A 25,524-nucleotide genomic window follows, 5' to 3' on the forward strand; every position below is an offset into this window, starting at 1 on the left:
GAATAAAGTGACAGCAGCAGTGTGGTGAGTCATGGTTCGTGCAAAAAGGGTTATTGCAGATAGACGGGGTAGCTATGTGGTTAACTACTTAAAAGTAGAATATGCAGAAATCGCACCGCCATTACCTGGTTGCTAAACTTCTAATAGTTTGCCTAATTTCAGTTTGTGCCTAAACTCTGGACCACGAAGCCAGTTCCACTGCTTATTTTTCATTGTTCCCCTCTAATCAGGGACTGATTTAGACCTGGGACACCAGGTGTGTGCAATTAATTGTCAGGTAGAACAGAAATCCAGCAGGTGCCGGACCTCAGGGTAAGAGATGAATACTACCTGTGTAGAGAATCATTGTGCCATCTAAACCGTTGTGAAATATATTCTCAATAACCAGAGTTTTTTTCCAGCTGTTTGAAGCCTGTGTACAAAACCGAAAGGAAAAGACAACTAACCTTAACATGAATCATAGAAATAGAGCACATAGAACATATCTACTGCTTCTTAGACTTGCTTTCGATGAGCATGAAAGATCTATAACCCAGTTTTCTATGTGAATTTGGTCAGGGTGCCCAAAAAGTTGCGTTGAAGCTTTAAGAACAAATTCTTATTTTTACAATGATGGTTGTTTCTGGTGCATTTTGAAGGGAAAATACATCTAAAACGTTCCTGATAATTTGGTAAATATATCCCAATCACAACTGAAATAACAATTTTTGTGTTACGTTAAACTACTGGTCTAACTCTTAACAGTTCAGAAATGAACCATGAACCATGCTGGGAAATTGTGAGAAAGTCAGTTCGGGGGTGCGCTCAGTTCAACTGAACGTCTGCTGCATTGCGTAATTGCTTGTACTGAACGACACGTTTCCCCAAAACGTTCTTCAATGTTCTTGAACAGACTTTGAGATCTCCTACGTTTGCTCCGTGTGGCTTGAAGCAATGAGTGGCGTATTTGAAGGGCAGTTGTGCGTTTTGAACCCACAACCGAACACCTCCACGTTATTCAACTGGTCGTTCAGAACAGCACTGTTACATGGCATAACATGATATGAATTTAATTCGACTACCACAAAGCTGATGCAAAATGTAGTTCAATTACTAGTTGAACCGCATATAGTTTAATACTCCCCAACACTGGTTAGTTGAAATGTTACTGATAGTCTGAAGAGCATCTACAGATGAACTATTCAAATAAAGTGTTACTGCATTATCACCTGTAACCCAACTGATGCAGCATAGTGGCTATACATGAATAGGCTGAAACATGCCCATCTGTATTTGTGCTTATTAGCTAGATCAGTGCTTCCCAAACGTTTTCAGTCATGCCACCCTTCCATCATGGGGGAACATCCTATGTTTGGTTATGCAAACATTTGTTTATTAGATCATATTTCTCATTAAGAATAATGTTGTTTTAATTCTATATGGACCATGCATTGATTTGGTCATGTGTTATCTTATGGGTCTATGATTTGAATTAGAATATAGCAAATATAGCAATCTCTGGCCTCAATTACTTAGAAGTACATGTGGCTGTGCATTTATTGATGCCTGAATAGGGAAGAGGATCTGATCATGCCTTTTGGTATTCTGGATCAAATCTTGATCCAAAAAGAGACACCAGTTTTGGGGTTCACTCCAAATCTACTTGGTAACGTATTAGCATGGTATAAGACAACATAAATACAAACATTTAAGTAAAATAAATAGTTATCCTAAATTGACCTGAATAAAATGGTCTTATCACATCAACATACACTTTCAGTATGTTTTCAATATAGTATGACATATATACAGATATTACAACTTGTGTTTTTTCTGAATGATTGTTCTTTAGTAAATAGGAAACTCAGCAGGGTGTTAGTCGGTAAAACATCAACTAGACAGTTATGTTTGCGAAACCTTGAAGTAATTATATTTATCTTGACATGCTTTAGTGCATGTTTTTGAAACAGTATTGAATGTGTAATTGGATTAAGTATAATTTTATGTTTGAATTCCCAATGCTGTGTAGAGCTCAAACTGCTTTCATCACTGCCCTGTAAACCCATTCTTGTAAATTGGAGCAACATGATTGTCTGGGTCTGAGAGAGCTTTTTTCCCCCAATACCACTCACTTTCAGCTCCAAGCTAATGTAGTCGTTTTGAGGGTTTATCCATAAGGCCTGGGTTTGAGAGCTCGACAAGACGTTGACCATTTCTGGGTATGTCTCACCTGTAACATAATAATACCCAGCTGTGCTGGGTGCAGAGGAACCAGGCTCTGGGGGGTGGCTAGTCCTTTCTAGCTGTGCTGGGTGGAGAGGAACCAGGCTCTGGGGGGTGGCTAGTCCTCTTCTAGCTGTGCTGGGTGCAGAGGAACCAGGCTCTGGGGGGTGGCTAGTCCTCTTCTAGCTGTGCTGGGTGGAGAGGAACCAGGCTCTGGGGGGTGGCTAGTCCTTTCTGGCTGTGCTGGGTGCAGAGGAACCAGGCTCTGGGGGGTGGCTAGTCCTCTTCTAGCTGTGCTGGGTGGAGAGGAACCAGGCTCTGGGGGGTGGCTAGTCCTCTTCTAGCTGTGCTGGGTGCAGAGGAACCAGGCTCTGGGGGGTGGCTAGTCCTTTCTAGCTGTCCTTGGTGCAGATTTAATAGTACATGTGACCATTGAGGCCTTATCGATATTCAAGATGTTCCAACGTTCATAGATAATAAGCAGGGTTGCTATGAGCAACAGTTCAACACCTCAGGAGTCAATGTCATTTGTCTTCATAGCCTGGCATAGAGAGAAAGATAATTCAATATATTTCAAATATGACTCACGTCTGATATTATTTTGAATTGTTAGATGATTCCTTGTCAGGTTCATCAATCAAGGACTCGGGTACTAGGGGAACCTGAATAATAGACCTATTACATCAACTTATCACAGATGCCTAACAATTTTTGGTGAATTATTCATGTATGTCATTCTTTCACAACTGTTGCAATACAAAACATGTAAACATTGGTATGTTTAAAGATTACTATTTTTCTACTATTTACAGTGTTCATTCACCTTGACTTATTCCACATTGTGTTACAGCTTGAATTCAAAATGGATTAAATAATTTTTTCCCTTCACCCATCTACACACAATACCCCATAATGACCAAGTGAAAACAAGTTTAGAAATGTTTGCAAATTTATTGAAAATGAAATAATTATAGAAACACCCCTGTTGTTGTTGATCGTTGCTAAACAAACATTTTCGGGTATTTACATAGTTGACTTAAATCAAACAGCCACTCAGGGCACTCTACTTCCTCTTGTACACTAAGGACCCGGAGAAGAGTTGCAGGGAAGAAAAGAGAAGATCGTGCCTGTTTGAAAGCCAGACATTTGTTTTGTAGCTCGTAACGTGTAATTTTTTAAAAGTAGCCCTTCCCTTAAACATGAGCAGCCTGCCAGTCTCAGACTGACCAGCAGCAGCAACCTCTCCTCATTTATGGGGTGAAAGCACTCATGAAATTGTCCCATCCCATTGCCTTATTGATAGAAATTGCACAGCAGTAAGCCAATTTTCTCCTTTAGTTCAATATGGAAGGTATTCCTATACCATTTGTGTGTAACAATAATAGCAGTTTGTTCAATTGAGGGAGGTGAGGAGGCATGGGGGGGGGGGGGTGATGATGCTTATTGCCAAATAACACCAGCATGATAATATGGACCAATATATTGTTTGGCTCATTTTTGGATGGGAAAAATGATATTTTAATGGTATCACCATTTTATTTTCATTTGTTTGGGAGTAGAAATCTCCAGGGCTGTGCTCAGTACGAAAAAAACGTATGACAAGGCAAAAATAATTTGGTTTGACCCCTAATACCCTCAAACTTCTACAGATGCACCATTGAGAGCATCCTGTCCGACTGCATCACCGCCTGGTATGGCAATTGCACAGTTCGCAACCGCAAGGCTCTCCAGAGGGTGATGAGGTTAGCCCAACGCATCACCAGGGGGCACACGGTCTACCCTCCAGGACATTTACAGCACCCGGTGTCACAGGCCAAGAAGATCATCAAGGACCCGAGCCACGGCCTGTTCAACCCGCTAACATCTAGAAGGCGAAGACAGTACAGGTGCATCAAAGCTGGGAACGAGAGACTGAAAAACAACTTCCATCTCCAAACCATCAGACTGTTACTCAGTCACCACTAGCTGGCCTCCGCCTAGTACCCTGCCCTGAACTTAGTCACTGTTACTAGCCGGCTACCACCCGATACTCAACCCTGCACCTTAGAGACTGCTGCGCTATGAACATAGTCTTTCAACACTGGTCACTTTAATAATGTTTACATACCGTTTTACCCACTTCATATGTATACACTGTATTCTAGTCAAGGCTCATCCTATGTAACTACTATTGGAGAGGGAAGGAGTTGGTAACGCTATGCTTTCGTTTTTTGCTCTTAATCGTCATCGTCGTCAGGCTCTCGCTTTCTCTTCTCTCCTTGGACAGCCTTGACTTCTGGGAGAAATGGGAAAGGCTTATTATACTATGATGCTGTACTTAGTAAAGTATCCAAATGTGAAACATGAGCTTGTGACAAAAAGTATGAACATTTACATACCATCTTCATCGTCAACTTCATCATCAATGCCGAGGTCTTCCTCCTGGAGAGAAGTGACAGAGCAGGTCAGCATCCACAAACTATACCCCACATTAAACTATTGAGTCACAAACAAACCAAAAAAGGTTTTACCTCCTCATCACAGTCCTTGTCAAAGTGTTCCTCCTTTCCATCCTCATTCCCTTCTAAAATAAAAAATATATATATAATATATCACATCCATTGTCAGTCACACAGATACATGCTGACAAACCCTACCAAATACACAATAGAATTCCCTTGAATGACAAAACACCCACGATGTACTAATCTGGATTGTAATATATAATATGCCATTTAGCAGATGCTTTAATCCTTAGTCATGCAAGCATACATTTTATGTATGTGTGGTCCCATGAATCAAACCCACTATCCTAACTATGCAAGTGCCATGACCTACCGACTGAGCTACAGAACACCCCCATTCCACTCACATCTGCACTTCCTCATATTCCCGCAACAAGAAAACTAAATGGCTGCCCACCCTCATCATTGTCACCGGCCACCTCTCTGTCCGAGTCGGATGCCTCCCGGTCCTCCACGTCGTACCCGTCCAGGTAGGTGAGCTGAGGGAGCAGCTTGAACACACTCTCCCTGTAGTCGTTCAGGTTGGTCACCTCACAGTTGAACAAGTCTAGAGACTTCAGGCTGTCCAGCTTTTTCTGTGGGACCAAATGGGTGTAGGGTAATTAGGGGGTGAACAACACTGCCTGAATAGAATCTCTCATTAGATTTTATAGCAGAGTGCCACATCAAATGATCACATATTTAGCAGATGTTATTGCAGGTGTAGTGAAATGCTTGTGTTCCTAGCTCCAACAGTACAGCAGTATCTAACAATTCACAAATCTAAAAGTAAAATAATGGAATTAAGAAATCTATAGATATGACGAGCAATTTCGGAGTGGCATCGACTAAAATACAGTAGAATGGAATACAATATATATACACACACACACACAATATATATACACACACACACACACACACACGATGAGTAAAGCAGTATGTAAACATTATTAAAGTGACTAGTGTTCCATTATTAAAGTGGCCAGTGATTTCATGTCTATGTATATAGGGCAGCAGCCTCTAAGGTGCAGGGTTGAGTAACCGAGTGGTAGCCGGCTAGTGATGGCTATTTAACCATCCGATGGCCTTGAGATAGAAGCTGTTTTTCAGTCTCTCGGTCCCAGCTTTCATGCACCTGTACTGACCTCGCCTTCTGGATGATAGAGGGGTGAATAGGCTGTGGCTCGGGTGGTTGATGTCCTTGATCTTTTTGGCCTTCCTGTGACATCGGGTGCTGTAGGTGTCGTGGAGGCCAGGCAGATTGCCCCCGGTGATGCATTGGGCAGACCGCACCACCCTCTGAAGAGCCCTGTGGTTGCAGTCAGTGCAGTTGCCATACCAGGCGGTGATACAGCCCAACAGGATACTCTCAATTGTGCATCTGTAAAAGTTTGTGGGGGTCTTATGGGCCAAGCCAAACTTCTTCAGCCTCCTGGGGTTGAAGAGGCGCTGTTGCGCCATCTTCACCACGCTGTCTTTGTGGGTGGACCATTTCAGAATGTCAGTGATGTGTAGGCCAAGGAACTTGAAGCTTTCCACCTTCTCCACTGCGGCCCCGTCGATGTAGATAGGGGCGTTCTCCCTCTGCGGTTTCCTGAAGTCAACGATCAGCTCCTTTGGTTTTGTTTTCTTGGCACCACTCTACCAAGCCCCTCACCTCCTTCCTGTATGGTGTCTCGTCATTGTTGGTAATCAGGCCTACTATTATTGTGTTGTCTGCAAACTTGATGATTGAGTTGGAGGTATGCGTGGCCACACAGGAGGGGACTGAGCACATACCCTTGTGCTGCCCCAGTGTTGAGGATCAGCAAAGTGTAGGTTATTTCCTACCTTCACCACTTGGGGGTGTCCCATCAGGAAGTCCAGGACCCAGTTGCACAAGGCAGGGTTCAGACCCAGGGTCCCGAGCTTAATGATGAGCTTGGAGGGTACTATGATGTTGAAGGCTGAGCTATAGTCAATGAACAGCATTCAGACATAGGTATTCCTCTTGTTCAGATGGCATAGGGCAGTGTGATGGTGATTGTATTGTCTGTGGATCTATTGGGGTGATAAGCAAATTGAAGTGGGTCTAGGGCAAGCCTGGGCAATTATTTCCCATGGAGGGCGACAGAATATATTTTTGCCATCGTGGGCCAGAATCATATATTACAGGATTATACATTATGTGTATGACTGTGACAGATATTACTGTAAATCACATCCAGATATGCTCCTTATTTTACTTTAACATGCACATAAATAAACCACATCCATGTTCTCCTTTTGGTAGGTATTTTCATTATTAAAACATACAATTAACTATATGGAGGGAAAAGTACACTGTGCATTCAGCACCACGGACAGAACTCTTGTTAACAGGTATGCACAAAAACAGAAGAAAGTTAAAGCGCTCAACATAACATTTAAACTACTCCGTGTGAGGAGTGAAGTCTGATGGGCATTGACTAGAGCAGTGAAGTCAGGTATAATTTCTGACGTCACTGTGCGCAGGATTGCTGAAAGGTGGGAGTCAGTAAGAGATGATCTGTGCCTTGACTTGTTATATTTCATCACTGAAAATGGTCTGTTCACATACATAGGTTCTGCGTTATATTGGCATCGAACATGTCACCCTCCCTAGGAGAGGGTGTGACCTTGATAATTTATTGTTAAAACGAGAGACTGCCTGGCTCTTTAATTTAAAGACCCTTGCTCCCTTCGGTCTCAACGTAGACTTTGATCCGAAGCCATTCTTGTGACTTTGCCATTGTAATTGTTTGTAAGCTTGTGTCGTCTAAAATACATTTATAAATCGTATGCTATCCATTTGTTTTTTGTATGCCATTTTAATGTTTGAGAATTAACCAATGATTAGGCCACAGACACCTGTGTGTCTTTTGACACTATAAAAACGATTATACCCTGATGAAGACAGCTTGGCTGTCGAAACGTTGGATATTCCATTTTTGCATCTGAGTGTGCGGCTCTCCTTTATTTTCTAGTTTTCTACTCCGATAGCCAGCACCTCTAGCCAGCACCTCTAGCCAGCACCTCTAGCCAGCACCTCTAGCCAGCACCTCTAGCCAGCACCTCTAGCCAGCACCTCGCCTATATAGGTGTGCGTTTCTTTTTCTTCTAGACACATACATAGGTTGACCTAAAGAGTGCAAACATCTGAGCATAACTCCTCATCTTTGGAAAGTTTTGTTCGAGACATACATAGAACTTGGTCAGTGACATTACAGAACTATTCAAAACAATCACTGCATCAGACTAAAGTTCAATAAGCTCAAGTTGCAGGTCAGTGGGAGCGTTATCCACATTGAAGGTGAAAGGAGAGGAAACCAACAGCATGTCATTTTCCAACACTTTGAAATCCTCAAAACGATGAGAAAACTCACCGTTCAAAGCACGCAGCAGCGATGTATACTTCTCCCTCTGGTCATCTGATAGGGAACAGACTAGTAGTGATGTATACTTCTCCCGCTGGTCATCTGATAGGGAACAGACTAGTAGTGATGTATACTTCTCCATCTGGTCATCTGATAGGGAACAGACTAGTAGTGATGTATACTTCTCCCGCTGGTCATCTGATAGGGAACAGACTAGTAGTGATGTATACTTCTCCCGCTGGTCATCTGATAGGGAACAGACTAGTAGTGATGTATACTTCTCCCTCTGGTCATCTGATAGGGAACAGACTAGTAGTGATGTATACTTCTCCCGCTGGTCATCTGATAGGGAACAGACTAGTAGTGATGTATACTTCTCCCGCTGGTCATCTGATAGGGAACAGACTAGTAGTGATGTATACTTCTCCCTCTGGTCATCTGATAGGGAACAGACTAGTAGTGATGTATACTTCTCCCGCTGGTCATCTGATAGGGAACAGACTAGTAGTGATGTATACTTCTCCATCTGGTCATCTGATAGGGAACAGACTAGTAGTGATGTATACTTCTCCATCTGGTCATCTGATAGGGAACAGACTAGTAGTGATGTATACTTCTCCCTCTGGTCATCTGATAGGGAACAGACTAGTAGTGATGTATACTTCTCCCGCTGGTCATCTGATAGGGAACAGACTAGTAGTGATGTATACTTCTCCATCTGGTCATCTGATAGGGAACAGACTAGTAGTGATGTATACTTCTCCCGCTGGTCATCTGATAGGGAACAGACTAGTAGTGATGTATACTTCTCCCGCTGGTCATCTGATAGGGAACAGACTAGTAGTGATGTATACTTCTCCCTCTGGTCATCTGATAGGGAACAGACTAGTAGTGATGTATACTTCTCCCGCTGGTCATCTGATAGGGAACAGACTAGTAGTGATGTATACTTCTCCCGCTGGTCATCTGATAGGGAACAGACTAGTAGTGATGTATACTTCTCCCTCTGGTCATCTGATAGGGAACAGACTAGTAGTGATGTATACTTCTCCCGCTGGTCATCTGATAGGGAACAGACTAGTAGTGATGTATACTTCTCCATCTGGTCATCTGATAGGGAACAGACTAGTAGTGATGTATACTTCTCCATCTGGTCATCTGATAGGGAACAGACTAGTAGTGATGTATACTTCTCCCGCTGGTCATCTGATAGGGAACAGACTAGTAGTGATGTATACTTCTCCCGCTGGTCATCTGATAGGGAACAGACTAGTAGTGATGTATACTTCTCCCTCTGGTCATCCGATAGGGAACAGACTAGTAGTGATGTATACTTCTCCCGCTGGTCATCTGATAGGGAACAGACTAGTAGTGATGTATACTTCTCCCGCTGGTCATCTGATAGGGAACAGACTAGTAGTGATGTATACTTCTCCCGCTGGTCATCTGATAGGGAACAGACTAGTAGTGATGTATACTTCTCCCGCTGGTCATCTGATAGGGAACAGACTAGTAGTGATGTATACTTCTCCCACTGGTCATCTGATAGGGAACAGACTAGTAGTGATGTATACTTCTCCCGCTGGTCATCTGATAGGGAACAGACTAGTAGTGATGTATACTTCTCCCTCTGGTCATCTGATAGGGAACAGACTAGTAGTGATGTATACTTCTCCCACTGGTCATCTGACAGGGAACAGACTAGTAGTGATGTATACTTCTCCATCTGGTCATCTGATAGGGAACAGACTAGTAGTGATGTATACTTCTCCCGCTGGTCATCTGATAGGGAACAGACTAGTAGTGATGTATACTTCTCCCGCTGGTCATCTGATAGGGAACAGACTAGCAGTGATGTATACTTCTCCCTCTGGTCATCTGATAGGGAACAGACTAGCAGTGATGTATACTTCTCCCGCTGGTCATCTGATAGGGAACAGACTAGTAGTGTTGGAAGGTGGGTGAGATTGTTGGCTTCTACTTGGCGTGTCAGGAGGAGTAATTTTCCCTTGAAGGTTTTGATCAGGCTGTACATCTGATGTTCAAAAAGGCCCTTCCCTTGTAGTTTGGAATTCAGTTCATTCATGAGGGCCATGATGTCCATGGTGAAGGCAACAAAAATAAAAAATCTGCCAACCATTCTTTATCTTGCAGTTGAGGGAAATCCACATATTTTCCTTTCACTTGCAAAAACTTTGGTCCCACACCCTTTTAAGCACCTTCCCCAAACGCAGCCATCTCACATTTGTGTGGTAGGGGAGATTTGCATGACCCTTCCAACAGTGAGACAAACCGCCTGTGGTTTAAAGATTTTGTGCTTATGATTTTTGCGCTTACTTTAGTGACTTTATCCACAACATAGCTCATTTTCAGTACACATTTACAGAGCACCTCCTGATGAATAATGCAATGCAGGAAAATAATTTTCTGATCTGGGTTCAGCTCAGCTACTTGATCTTGTATCCTTTTTCAAAAGGCAAAAGTTCTCTCCTTTCAAGTTTGGGCACCCATCAGTGGTCACACTGGATAACTTGTCAAAACTCAGTCCCAGCTTTGCCACACACTTATTAACCTCCCCCAATAAATCTTTCCCTGTGGTTGTCGTCTTCATTGACTGCACTGAAGCAAGCTCCTCTGTAGTCTGGGGTTATGCCTCGTAAGAATATTAACTGTGCCGTGTCACATGCATCACTGCTCTCATCAAGGTCCAAGGAGAAATAGGTGAAATCCTTTCCCGTGTCTTTCAACTGTTGCTCCATATTCTCTGTGATGTCCTCAACACTGTTCGTCTTGACAGGGAAACATTTTCAAACGGCTCTTTCTTGTCAGGGCAAAGTATTGCTGCAGAGTCAATTAAACATTCTTTAATGAATTCACCCTCAGCAAATGGCTTGCTATGTTTAGCAATTTTGTGAGACAGTACAAAGCTCGCTCTTGCAATTCTGTCATTTGCTGAATGCAGTTTTGTGAAAAGTCCTTGCTGCTTTTGCAACTGACAAAGCAACTCTTTCGATGCACTTGCCCGCTGCTCAGAAAACATATTCCTATATTTCTCTGCATGCTTCGTCTGGACGTGTCAGAACAAGTTGTAGTCTTTCAGGACAGCGATCCACTCTTTGCATACAGCTTTTCCTGATACCTCAATAAATAAATATTTTGAGGTCCACTCTTGCTGGAACACCCTACATTCATTGTCTACTTTCCTTTTCTTTGAAAAACTAATTTTTGCACAATTTCTAGCTAGCTAACGGGACGTGTGTGTCAGCCTGTCAGTCACTGTCTGTCCTCGTGCAGTTGTTATTTATACATGCCTTCAAAATAAATGTCCCACAAGCGGTGGGAGTTAAATCATTACACAAAGGATTGTATTCATTGGGCTTTTAATTTGAATAACAAACACATTTTTCAAAACGTTACTATTGCAAATTCTTTGTGATCCGAACATGATTCCACGGGACGTATTGAATCAGGTTGCGGGCCGCATACGGTCCCCGGGTCGGCCTTTGCACAGGCCTGGTCTAGGGTGTAAGGTAGAGGTGATATGATCCTTAACCAGCCTCTCAAAGCACTTCATGATGATATAAGTGAGTGCTACGGGTCGATAGTTATTTAGTTCAGTTACCTTTGTTTTCTTGGGTACAGGACCAATAGTGGACATCTTGAAGCAAGTGGGGACAGCAGACTGGGATAGGGAGAGATTGAATGGGTCCGTAAACACTCCAGCCAGCTGCTATGCGCATGCTCTGAGGACGCAGCTAGGGATGCCGTCTGGGCCGACAGCCTTGCGAGGATTAACATGCTTAAATGTCTAACTCACCTCAGCCAACGGAGAAGGAGAGCCCACAATCCTTGGGAGCGAGTCGCGTTGGTGGCACCGTGTTATCCTCAAAGCGGGCGATGGTGGTGTTTAGCTTGTCGGGGAGCAAGTCGTCAGTGTCCGAAGTGGGTGGTTTTCCTTTTGTAATCCGTGATTGTCTGTAGACCCTGCCACATATGGCTCGTGTCTGAGCCATTGAATTGCGACTCCACTGTCTCTGTACTGATGTTTTGCCTGTTTGATTGCCTTACGGAGAAAATAACTACACTGTTTTTATTCAACCATATTCCCAGTCACCTTGCCATGGTTAAATTCAGTGGTTTGCGCTTTCAGTTTTGCGTGAATGCTGCCATCTATCCACGGTTTCTGGTTAGGGTAGGTTTTAATCGTCACCGCGGGAACAACATCCCCAATACACTTAATGATGAACTCAGCCACCGTGTCTGTGTATACGTCAAATGTTATTCTCAGAGGCTACCCGGAACATTTCCCAGTCTGCGTGATCAAAACAATCTTGAAGCATGGATTCCGATTGGTCTGACCAGCGTTGAATAGACCTTAAAACAGGTACTTCCTGTTTGAGTTTCTGCCTCCTAGGAAGGAATGGAGTCGTGATCTGATTTGCCGAAGGGAGGGCCTTGTAGGCATTGCGAAAGGGCGAGTAGCAGTGGTTTAGTGTTTTTCCTAAGCGAGTACTACAGTCAATGTGTTGATAGAACTTTGGTACCGATTTGCTCAAATTTGCTTTGTTAAAATCCCCAGTTACAATAAATGCAGCCTCAGGATGTGGTTTCCAGTTTGTGGTTTCCAGTTTGTGGTATCGGCTTGAGGGTGAATATACGCGGCTGCGACTATAACTGAAGAGAATTCTCTTGGGAGGTAATACAGTCGGCATTTGATTGAGGTATTCTAGGTCGGGTGAACAAAAGGACTTGAGTATCTATGTTATTACAAACACACCATGAGTAGTTAATCATGAAACATACACCATCGACTCTTCTTCCCGGAGAGTTCTTTATTCCTGTCTGCACGATGAACTGAGAACCCAGCTGGCAGTATGGACAGGGACAGCATATCCCAAGAGAGCCATGATTCCGTGAAAGAGTATGTTACAGTCCCTGATGTCTCCCTGGAAGGAGATCCTCACCCTGAGCTTGTCTACTTTATTGTCCAGAGACTGAACATTAGCGAGTAATATACTCAGAAGCGGTGAATGGTGTGCACGCCTCATGAGTCGGACTAGAAGTCCACTCCGAATACCTCTTCTCCGCCGGTAGTGTCTTGGAGCAGCCTCTGGGATAACTTAAATTGCCCTGGTGGGTACGAACAAAGGATCAAATTTGGGAAAGTCGTATTCGTGGTCGTAATGCTGGTGAGTGACCGCTGCTCTGTTATCCAAAAGTTATTTCAGGCTGTATGTATGAACACAAAAACTTTCTGGGCTAATAACAAAATACTGCAAAGTTGCTTAGGAGCTAGAAGCAGAGCTGCCGTGTCTGTCAGCATTAACGTTATTAACATAGGGAAACAAACATCACACTGCCAACTAGGTCTATGGTCAAAACTCTAAAAAGGGAAAAGTGTAATTTGAGACAGCCTGAGCCAATGAGATTGCGTCGCACTGTATTGTGCTCTACCGGGAGTTGTGTACCTACCAAAGGTTCCAACGTGCTGATGTCTTTCAGTTTGTTTCCGCTTAGATTTAGATGTGTGAGGTTGGGGAGTTTCTCTGCTAGCACGTCAAGGCCACCAGAGATTCTGTTGTCACTGAGTTCCAACTGCAACATAATGTGAAGATATCAGTCACTTCTGTCCAATAACACCAAAGCAAGTAACAGCCTTTCAGAAAATAATGACTACGTCCCAAATGGAACCCTATTCCTTACATACTACTTTAGACCAGGGCCCTCAAAAGGTAGTGCATTATACAAGTGCCATTAGGAACGTAGTCAATGGCTTTTTTTTTTACCCCTCTCCCCAACACTGTGTAAAATGTTTTACTGTAAATGTAAGCTTGTGTCAAAAAATTATAATTCTAAAGCAAAACTTTACCTTCTTGAGTTTCTCAAGTTTGGGAAGGTTGCAGGCAGAGATTAAACCAACGTTTATCAAACTGAGGAATTCCAGACTGACAAATTCTGCTGTGAGGCCTTCGATTTTTCCTTCATTTGAGCTACAGTTGTCAAGGACAAGTTCCCGTACCTATAAGGATAAAAAAAATGTAATTCAAAAGACAGAATATTTGTTTTAATGTTTGCATACATTGTTTACAGCTGCACTACAAACACTCAAAATTGAGAATACACACATTCAAATGTAATTTTATGCATATTATATATATATAATACTTTGAGGGCTTATATTTGTCCTATTTTCCACATATCAGTGTGTATTAATTCACATGTATGAATTGAAATTATTATTTTTTGCATATCCCACTCGCCCCGAGACATCCTTGGAGAGTCGGGTCACGGCCAAGGTCTGCCATCATCAATGTCAACAGTGGAGCAATTGGGGTTAAAAATCCACAGATTTTTCCCTTGGTCAGCTCGAGGATTCAAACTAGCGGCCTTTGGGTTACTTGTCCAATGCTTTAACAGCTAGGCTACCTGCCACCCAAAACATGTTTAGAATGGTCACATTTCAGCAACTATAACTTGCTGCATCAATACTTCTTTATTTTTTTATTTGAATCCATAACAAAGCTTGAATCTAAACTTCATGATGGAAAAAAGTCAATACACAAAATATGGACTTCAATGATGTGTGGTTATTATTCCACTGATGGTTATTATTCCACTGATGGTTATTATTCCACTGATGGTTATCCTGACTTTTGTATGAACAGTTGCAACTCTCAAATCGTAAGTACAAAATGTTACATCACTAATATTCAGGGTCAGTCGTTGCTCAATCAAAAGCTTGATAGCTTGTCAAACGATCATGATTTGCAGACAAAGTCAAACATTGGGAAGGCTATAAAAGTGTTTGGTTGCATAATGTTTTTGTCGAGGCGCGAGGTTGTTTCTTTAAACCAGCTGCCACGAGGAAGAACTGCACAATACGGTTCTACCTTCACTTGGCCCGCTGTTCAGTCACTAATGACACATGCAATGCTTTGTTAGCAATCAATTTAAGGGCTTTATTGGCATGGGAAACATGTTAACATTGCCAAAGCAAGTGAAATATATAATAAAAAAAGTGATAAACAATATAAAATGAACAGTAAACATTACACTCACAAAAGTTCCAAAGGAATAGACATTTCAAACGTCATATTATGGCTATGTAGTGTTGTAACGATGTGCAAATAGTTAATAGTCAAAGGGAAAATAAACAAATGGGTTGTATTTACAATGGTGTTTGTTCTTCACTGGTTGCCTTTTCTTGTGGCAACAGGTCATAAATCGTGTAACTTTGATGGCACACTGTGGTATTTCACCCAATAGATATGGGAGTTTTTTTTATTTCACCTTTATTTAACCAGGTAGGCCAGTTGTGATCAAGTTCTCATTTAAAACTGCGACCTGGCCAAGATAAAGCAAAGTAGTGCGACAAAAACAGAGTTACACATAAACAAACGTACAGTCAATAACACAATAGAAAATATGTATACAGTGAGAGCAAATTGAGGTAAGGCAATAAATAGGCCATATTGGCAAAATAATTACAATTTAGCAAATTAACACTGGAGTGATAGATGTGCAGATGAGGATGTGCAAGTGGAAATACTGGTGTGCAAAAGAGCAGAATTTATATATATATATATATATACATACACACACACACACACACACACACACTGCTCAAAAAAATAAAGGGAACACTTAAACACAATGTAACTCCAAGTCAATCACACTTCTGTGAAATCAAACTGTACACTTAGGAAGCAACACTGATTGACAATAAATTGCACATGCTGTTGTGCAAATGGAATAGACAACAGGTGGAAATTATAGGCAATTAGCAAGACACCCCCAATAAAGGAGGGGTTCTGCAGGTGGAGACCAGACCACTTCTCAGTTCCTATCAAATCAAATTTTATTTGTCACATACACATGGTTAGCAGATGTTAATGAGAGTGTAGCGAAATGCTTGTGCTTCTAGTTCCGACAATGCAGTAATAACCAACAAGTAATCTAACTAACAATTCCAAAACTACTGTCTTATACACAGTGTAAGGGGATAAAGAATATGTACATAAGGATATATGAATGAGTGATGGTACAGAGCAGCATAGGCAGGATACAGTAGATGGTATCGAGTACAGTATATACATATGAGATGAGTATGTAAACAAAGTGGCATAGTTAAAGTGGCTAGTGATACATGTATTACATAAGGATGCAGTAGGTGATATAGAGTACAGTATATACGTGTGCATATGAGATGAATAATGTAGGGTAAGTAACATTATATAAGGTAGCATTGTTTAAAGTGGCTAGTGATATATTTACATCATTTCCCATCAATTCCCATTATTAAAGTGGCTGGAGTTGAGTCAGTGTCAGTGTCAGTGTGTTGGCAGCAGCCACTCAATGTTAGTGGTGGCTGTTTAACAGTCTTGGCCTTGAGATAGAAGCTGTTTTTCAGTCTCTCGGTCCCAGCTTTGATGCACCTGTACTGACCTCACCTTCTGGATGATAGCGGGGTGAACAGGCAGTGGATCGGGTGGTTGATGTCCTTGATGATCTTTATGGCCTTCCTGTAACATCGGGTGGTGTAGGTGTCCTGGAGGGCAGGTAGTTTGCCCCCGGTGATGCGTTGTGCAGACCTCACTACCCTCTGGAGAGCCTTACGGTTGTGGGCGGAGCAGTTGCCGTACCAGGCGGTGATACAGCCCGCCAGGATGCTCTCGATTGTGCATCTGTAGAAGTTTGAGTGCTTTTGGTGACAAGCCGAATTTCTTCAGCCTCCTGAGGTTGAAGAGGCGCTGCTGCGCCTTCTTCACGATGCCGTCTGTGTGAGTGGACCAATTCAGTTTGTCTGTGATGTGTATGCCGAGGAACTTAAAACATGCTACCCTCTCCACTACTGTTCCATCGATGTGGATAGGGGGGTGTTCCCTCTGCTGTTTCCTGAAGTCCACAATCATCTCCTTAGTTTTGTTGACGTTGAGTGTGAGGTTATTTTCCTGACACCACACTCAGAGGGCCCTCACCTCCTCCCTGTAGACCGTCTCGTCGTCGTTGGTAATCAAGCCTACCACTGTTGTGTCGTCCGCAAACTTGATGATTGAGTTGGAGGCGTGCGTGGCCACGCAGTCGTGGGTGAACAGGGAGTACAGGAGAGGGCTCAGAACGCACCCTTGTGGGGCCCCAGTGTTGAGGATCAGCGGGGTGGAGATGTTGTTGCCTACCCTCACCACCTGGGGGCGGCCCGTCAGGAAGTCCAGTACCCAGTTGCACATGGCGGGGTCGAGACCCAGGGTCTCGAGCTTGATGACGAGCTTGGAGCGTACTATGGTGTTGAATGCCGAGCTGTAGTCGATGAACAGCATTCTCACATAGGTATTCCTCTTGTCCAGATGGGTTAGGGCAGTGTGCAGTGTGGTTGAGATTGCATCGTCTGTGGACCTATTTGGGCGGTAAGCAAATTGGAGTGGGTCTAGGGTGTCAGGTAGGGTGGAGGTGATATGGTCCTTGACTAGTCTCTCAAAGCACTTCATGATGACGGAAGTGAGTAGTCGTTTAGCTCAGTTACCTTAGCTTTCTTGGGAACAGGAACAATGGTGGCCCTCTTGAAGCATGTGGGAACAGCAGACTGGTATAGGGATTGATTGAATATGTCCGTAAACACACCGGCCAGCTGGTCTGCGCATGCTCTGAGGGCGCGGCTGGGGATGCCGTCTGGGCCTGCAGCCTTGCGAGGGTTAACACGTTTAAATGTCTTACTCACCTCGGCTGCAGTGAAGGAGAGTCTGCATGTTTTCGTTGCAGGCCGTGTCAGTCCTATGCTTCCTGGCTGAGGTTTGTCACTTTTGCATGCCGGCGGTGCTTTCACTCTAGTGGTAGCATGAGATGGAGTCTACAACCCACACAAGTGGCTCAGGTAGTTCAGCTCATCCAGGATGGCACATCAATGCGAGCTGTGGCAAGAAGGTTTGCTGTGGCTGTCAGCGTAGTGTCCAGAGCATGGAGGCGCTACCAGGAGACAGGCCAGTACATCAGGAGACGTGGAGGAGGCCGTAGGAGGGCAACAACCCAGCAGCAGGACCGCTACCTCCGCCTTTGTGCAAGGAGGAGCACTGCCAGAGCCCTGCAAAATGACCTCCAGCAGGCCACAAATGTACATGTGTCTGCTCAAACGGTCAGAAACAGACTCCATGAGGGTGGTATGAGGGCCCAACGTCCACAGGTGGGGGTTGTGCTTACAGCCAACACCGTGCAGGACGTTTGGCATTTGCCAGAGAACACCAAGATTGGCAAATATGCCACTGGCGCCCTGTGCTCTTTACAGGTGAAAGCAGGTGCACACTGAGCATGTGATGGAGTCTGGAGACACCGTGGAGAATGTTCTGCTGCCTACAACATCCTCCAGCATGACCGGTTTGGCGGTGGGTCAGTCATGATGTGGGGTGGCATTTCTTGGGGGGCCGCACAGCCCTCCATGTGCTCGCCAGAGGTAGCCTGACTGCCATTAGGTACCGAGATGAGATCCTCAGACCCCTTGAGAGACCATATGCTGTTGCGGTTGGCCCTGGGTTCCTCCTAATGCAAGACAATGCTAGACCTCATGTGGCTGGAGTGTGTCAGCAGTTCCTGCAAGAGGAAGGCATTGATGCTATGGACTGGCCTGCCCGTTCCCCAGACCTGAATCCAATTGAGCACATCTGGGATATCATGTCTCGCTCCATCCACCAACGCCATGTTGCACCACAGACTGTCCAGGAGTTGGCGGATGCTTTAGTCCAGGTCTGGGAGGAGATCCCTCAGGAGACCATCCGCCACCTCATCAGGAGCATGCCCAGGCGTTGTAGGGAGGTCATACAGGCACGTGGAGGCCACACACACTACTGAGCCTCATTTTGACTTGTTTTAAGGACATTACATCAAAGTTGGATCAGCCTGTAGTGTGGTTTTCCACTTTAATTTTGTGTGTGACTCCAAATCCAGACCTCCATGGGTTGATAAATTTGATTACCATTGATAATTTGTGTGATTTTGTTGTCAGCACATTCAACTATGTAAAGAAAAAAGTATTTAATAAGAATATTTCATTCAGATCTAGGATGTGCTATTTTAGTGTTGCCTTTATTTATTTTTTTGCATTTATATATATATTTGTGTATTTCACACTATACTGTGTGTCGAGGTAAAACTTGGAGTATAATGCTTGTATGGATGTCAACCAACACATGCATTACAGTTAAAAACGACTGACTAACACGATTTCTGTATACTAACTACGCTATTCAGTTTATAGGAAATGGAGTTAGAATTTGGCAGTCACTTCTAAACCTGAAAAGGGGTAACTTCTAAATGTTATGCAGCGAAAACAACCAACTATATTAAAATCGGACTTAACCACTGTGGGCCAGTTACAATAAATAAATCATGACGGATTTGACGACTTTCCACTTAGTTAGACCAGATTTGTTGAATGTGCGCCAATCTGGTCAATGACAATAGAACCGTCTACATTCTATTGCCTCCTTACCGTATCTACACAGGCGATGTTTTTCCACTCCTCATTTGCACGACGTGGTCGTCTGCTGCTGTAGCCCATCCGTGACAAGGATCGACGAGTTGTGCGTTCCGAGATGCCGTTCTGCGCACCACTGTTGTACTGCGCTGTTATTTGTCTGTTTGTGGCCCGCCTGTTAGCTTTCACGATTCTTTCCATTCTCATTCTACCTCTCTCATCAACTAGTTGTTTTCGCCCACACGACTGCCGCTGACTGGATGTTTTTTGTTTGTCACACCATTCTCGGTAAACTCTAGAAACTGTCGTGCGTGAAAAGCCCAGGAGGGCGGCCGTTTCTGAGACACTTGATCCGGCGCGCCTGGCACCTACGATCATACCACGCTCAAAGTCCCTTAGGTCACTCGTTTTACCCATTATTACGTTCAATCGAGCAGTATAGCTGGTTGCTTGCCTGCCTGCCTGCTTTATACAGCAGGCCACGTGACTCACTGTCTGTAGGAGCGATCCATTTTCGGGAATGGGGTGGTGTAACTTGGGCTGGAGCGGTCTACTTCTTCTTCGATGGGGTTTAAGGTTTAACCGCGGTTGGCATCCAAAGTTAACGGTGCATTACCGCCACCAGCTGGACGGGGTATTAAATAAGAAACTATAAAAACATTCCGGTGTTGTGCCGAAAAGCCCCCCTTGCCAGAATTCTCCACCCCTCTTCGCGTGGACGCGCACGCACTCAATTCTTCATTACTGCGACTTGCTTGAACGCGCACGCACTCAATTCTTCATTACTGCGACTTGCTTGAACGCGCACGCACTCAATTCTTCATTGCTGCGACTTGCTTGCTAGTTGAGATTTCTGAATCATTTAATGTTTTATGTCGGTTTAATAGCGGGGGAGGCACTAGTAATGTCTGCAGTTTTCGGTTTGGCTATGAGCTACCAACATGATTCTGAAGTATGCCAGGCCTTGCAGTCGCAAAATGTTACTTTTTAAATGTATTTTTATTTCACCTTTATTTAACCAGGTAGGCCAGTTGAGAACACCTTTATTTTACCAGGTAGGCCAGTTGAGAACACCTTTATTTAACCAGGTAAGCCAGTTGAGAACTAGTTCTCATTTACAACTGCGACCTGGCCAAGATAAAGCAACGCAGTGCGACACAAACAACAACACAGAGTTACACATGGGATAAACAAACGTGCAGTCAATAACACAATACAAAAATCAATATGCAGTGTGTGCAAATGTATTAAGAAGGTAAGGCAATAATTAGGCCATATTGACGAAATAATTACAATTTAGCAATTAAACACTGGAGTGATAGATGTGCAGAAGATGAATGTGCAAGTAGAGATACTGGTGTGCAAAGGAGCAAAAATAATAATGTTGGGATGAGGTAATTGGGTGGGATATTTACAGATGGGCTGTGTACAGGTGCAATGATCAGTAAGCTGCTCTGACAGCTGATGCTTAAAGTTAGTGAAGGAGATATAAGACTCCAGCTTCAGTGATTTTTGCAATTCGTTCCAGCCATTGGCAGCAGAGAACTGAAAGGAGAGGCGGCCAAAGGGGGAGTTGGCTTTGGGGGTGACCAGTGAAATATACCTGCTGGAGCGCATAGTATGGGTGGGTGCTGCTATGGTGACCAGTGAGCTGAGATAAGGCAGGGCTTTACCTAGCAAAAGCTTATAGATGACATGGAGCCAGTGGGTTTGGCGACGAATATGAAGTGAGGCCCAGCCAACAAGAGCATGCTGAGTAGAGTGTCGTAGGCTATTTTTTAAATGACATCGCCGAAGTCAAGGATAGGTAGGATAGTCAGTTTTACGAGGGTATGTTTTGCAGCATGAGTGAAGGGTGCTTTGTTGCGAAATAGGAAGCCGATTCTAGATTTAATTTTGGATTGGAGATGCTTAATGTGAGTCTGGAAGGAGAGTTTACAGTCTAACCAGACACCTAGGTATTTGTAGTTGTCCACATATTCTAAGTCAGAACTGTCCAGAGTAGTGATGCTAGACAGGGTGGGTGGGTGCGGGCAGCGATCGGTTGAAGGGCATGCATTTAGTTTTACTTGCATTTAAGAGCAGTTGGAGGCCACGGAAGGAGTGTTTTATGGCGTTGAAGCTCGTCTGGCGGTTTGTTGATTAACACAGTGTCCAAAGAATAAGTGTCCAAAATAGAAGGGGGGGGGGGGGGGGGGATTTCGGCAGGCAAGAAAATAGCCTTATTTACCTGAAGTCTGAATCTGTGAGTGACAGTAGGCTGTTGGAGATTACACAAACTGAAAATGTGCCAGCCTAAATGGCATGATGCGCTGTTCCAAGTTGTCAAATAATTTTAGCATGTACATCTTGGTGGGGCAAACTCAACCTTTTTGTAGATGCATTCCAGCAAAGCCACTACACAACACTAAACAATACTTAACTCCACTATAACGGTGACAAACGGTGCCCACAAACTGTCCCAACAGCAAAGCTTTCTTTTCAGCACCATGGAGTGAATTAATCCTTACCACTGCTACACCTGCCTATCAACGGAGCCTTGTCTGGTATCGAAACAGTTAATTCAGCCTCATTTACTGCTTTAAAAAAAACTGCTGATATGGCTGCCTTGCTGAACAAATGTGGTTTCTACTGACAATTGAGATGTGCAAACTATGGCATAAGGGAACATTGAGCGGATAAGAGGCAATCTGTAATTTTGATTAAGACATTAAGGAGCGAGCTAAAACAGACGTTGTCAAAAATCTATTTGTTCAGCACTTTTGAAATGTACAGCAACAGAATTCAGAACATGGGCCGTTCTTATAGTATTTTCCCTGTACACCAAGTCAGAAGGGGGCATATAAGCAGACAATGAAAGCCCTTACAATATTCGATTATTACATTTTTCTAAAACAGGGTATAGGCTACATGTGCACCACCAAGTCAGAACAGTAGGCTTTGTTTTGAGGGGGAAAGGGACCAAATGACTAGGGTGAGGCACATGGGCTACTAACAGCTTACTACACAACATACACTTAGTATTACTTTCTTAGCTACAGTATACTTATCTCCCTGGCATATTACATAATTTATGCAGCAGTATACAATATATTTTTGGACTCACCGTTGTGCTGTGCTCACTTGAACAGGAAGGTGGCACTGGGGTCCTTCTTGTGGGAAGAATTTGTCATGAAACTTTCATCAAAATCTGGCATTCTCTGGATTTATGGTGCTTTCAAGATCACTGGGAACTTGGAAAAGAGGAAGGTTGAATCATGACGTCAGGGATCTTCATGTCCTATCTGCTGACCCCCAGGTCAGTGTATTGGAGGAGCCGCTGTAAGAACAGACTCTTCTTCTTCACATTGGATATAGGCCAATATCAACAGTCTGATCAACTCTATGCGAAGAAGATGTGTTACGCTGCATGAGGCAAATGGTGGTCACACCAGATACTGACTGGTTTTCTGATCCACGCCCCTACTTCTTTTTTAAAGTAATCTGTGACCAGCAGATGCATATCTGTATTCCCAGGAATGTCAAATCCATCAGATTAGGGCCTAATTTATTTATTTCAATTGACTGATTTCCATATATGAACTGTAACTCAGTAAAATCCTTGAAATTGTTACATGTTTCATTTATATTTTTGTTTTAAAATTGTTTAATTAAAACATTGTTTTAATGTTCCTGTGAAGATAGAGTGCTTGTTGAAATGGTTGGTTATACCGTATGATCGTAACACTTTATTTTACTAAGTAAGTTACATTATAGAGCATTTATTCCAAGCACCTCTAGGCTGGGAGAGAGCATCTCAGTACACTGCAGTGCACACTATAACTTATCAGATGGAATCTTTACGGTTGAGTTCTGTTTAGTAATGGTAGTGAACACGCCTTTACTATCTAAGTTAGTTTGTTGCACAGTTTTAACATCGACTCCGCTATGATAGGATATGGATTCCAAAATGCTTCCAGTATTTCCCTTGACCTTTGTCAACCTCTCAGTTTTAGTAATCCAATGTCCAGTACAAAGTCTTTTAAATTCAGGGATTTACATTGGGAACTGAATTGCCCTCTTTCTATATCCAGTGTGACAACAGTCTGTGGGATTGGTCAACTTGTCATTGTTGGATGGAGTGGAGTGGTGGGCCTTTCATTGTCTGGCATAGATTTACTACTAGAACCACTCCCCTTTCCAATAGCAACAGCAAATAGCTCTTTCACACTACTACTTTGTATTCTTGTGAGAGTTGGAGGTTCGGAGTAACACACACAAAGTGGGTATTTTCGTTTGAGGAGACGCTGTTTTTAGGGTCAGCAAATTACAACAAATGAATTGTGTGTTGTTAAATTGGATGTAAATAGTTCACTGAACAGAGAGAAAACAACTACGCCTTCACCAGTTGACTTGAATTGTCTAGGAAGCAATGGGACCACTGAATCTCCACCAGGCTATATTAAAGGCTGACTTCATCCTAGCTAGAAGGTTAATCGAGGCTGGGGCTAACGTCAACAGCAGGGATGAGGAGAGGAGGACCCCTTTAATGCTCTGCTGCCTCCATGATGGGGAGTCTTGGTCCCTCGGTGTAGCACGCATGCTCCTGATTCACAGAGGCCATGTGGGGCTCTGTGACCGCCACGGTCGAACCGCTCTGGTGTATGCGGTCTTGTACGGGCGTCTGGGTTTGGTTCGGCTGTTCCTCCAAGCGCTGGACTATGACCTGAACCACGTCGACAAGCACGGTCACATGGCTCTGTGGTACTCAGCTCAGGTAGGTAACGGTCCTATCAATGACCTGCTGCTGAAAACCATGAAGAAGTACTGTCTGAGCACTGACATATCTGAGGCCGCAGTCCCCAGGCTTTGTGGTCATGATAAACCCGGTCAAGTTCTGGTCAAACACCAGACAGCAGTCAAGCAGAATGCCATTAATTGTGCCATTGACCACAAGGTCACAGGTCACCTGAAGCCACAGCCAGAGAAAGGTCTACCTCCATTGTTCCGAAAGGACTTGCCTTACATGCCCCTTCCAGAAACCCTATGGACAAAGAGGGAGAACTTCTATAAAACAGTGAAGCCACCAGAGGCAAAACCTGAGACAAAGAAGGCCTTGACTGGAGGGTCTAAGCAGGGGAAGGAAGGGAAGACAACCACCCCCTCCCCATCTAAGGACTGGAAGTTAGACATGAGGAGTCTAACCGAGGCCTTACTGGGTCAGATCAGCCTTTCCTACCGGCCCCAGGCCCAGCCCCGGCCTCCTTCCTCTCTCCTCCACCGCAGGAGGACACCTCGCTTGGGGGCCAGCCCCACTGTGGGGGCCCTGCTCCGCCAGCGCCGGGGGAAGGGAAGGAAGATGTCCCTGGACGCCATCAGCGATAGCCTGCTGAAAGAGAGGACGGCCATTGGCTCGTTCCGCCGCCGGTGCAGTGTGACCGTGATACCCATGATCAGGATGGGGCTGACAAGCAAGAGCTCCAGCACCACAGAGCTAGAGGGTAGGGGGGGAGACGAGGGTCACTTCTAAACCACTGGTCAGGATCCAGGAGCTGAAAAAGTTCAGCTAGTCAGACAGAAATTAATGTATATTTTGGTTATCCGAAGGTTTATTGATGATGATGGAATATGGATGGTCGTTTATGTGTGATGGATTATAGTGCAGTATTCAATATATTGAAGTTTGCTGTATTAAAAAGTTAATACCAATCATTGAGTGGGACAGATGCAATGAGGGTTAGATGCAGTTGATACATCTGGCATTTCTGTCATCTCCCTAAAAGTTTGTTTTTGTATACAACTTGATTTGGAATGTTTGAATGTTAAATATTTTGTATGAAAATAAAATACAGTCTTATGAATAAAATGAATAAAATCCAGTATGGGCAGGGCTGTGACTTCCATTCAATTTTGTCTTTGTGAACATGCAGCTTCTGAAACGTTTGAAATTAATACCATACACGATACAAACACAACAGCAGGTGTCAGTAATGGGTAAAAGGCGACCCATAGATTTACGTGA

At 43.8% G+C, this 25,524-nt stretch overlaps 1 protein-coding gene across 2 annotated transcripts; it reads right to left on the minus strand.

Annotated features, from left to right (window-relative positions):
- Nucleotides 1-1,068: 1,068 nt before the first annotated feature.
- On the minus strand, nt 1,069-20,090 carry LOC116367856 (acidic leucine-rich nuclear phosphoprotein 32 family member B). 2 transcript variants are annotated; one of them, XM_031819034.1, is made up of 7 exons: nt 19,539-20,039; nt 13,932-14,081; nt 13,535-13,657; nt 5,104-5,281; nt 4,713-4,765; nt 4,581-4,623; nt 1,069-4,477 (listed from the first exon to the last, which is right to left on the minus strand). In XM_031819034.1, the coding sequence occupies exons 1-7, from the start codon at nt 19,938-19,940 to the stop codon at nt 4,419-4,421; spliced, it is 1,008 nt and encodes a 335-aa protein (XP_031674894.1). In that variant the 5' UTR covers nt 19,941-20,039; the 3' UTR covers nt 1,069-4,418. The 2 variants fall into 2 exon arrangements, with proteins under 2 accessions (XP_031674894.1, XP_031674895.1); XM_031819035.1 differs by having other exon boundaries at nt 3,134-4,474; nt 19,539-20,090.
- Between the last annotated feature and the right edge of the window lie 5,434 nt (nt 20,091-25,524).

The sequence above is a fragment of the Oncorhynchus kisutch genome, unplaced genomic scaffold (assembly GCF_002021735.2).
Source record: "Oncorhynchus kisutch isolate 150728-3 unplaced genomic scaffold, Okis_V2 scaffold1793, whole genome shotgun sequence".
Classification (NCBI taxonomy): domain Eukaryota; kingdom Metazoa; phylum Chordata; class Actinopteri; order Salmoniformes; family Salmonidae; genus Oncorhynchus; species Oncorhynchus kisutch.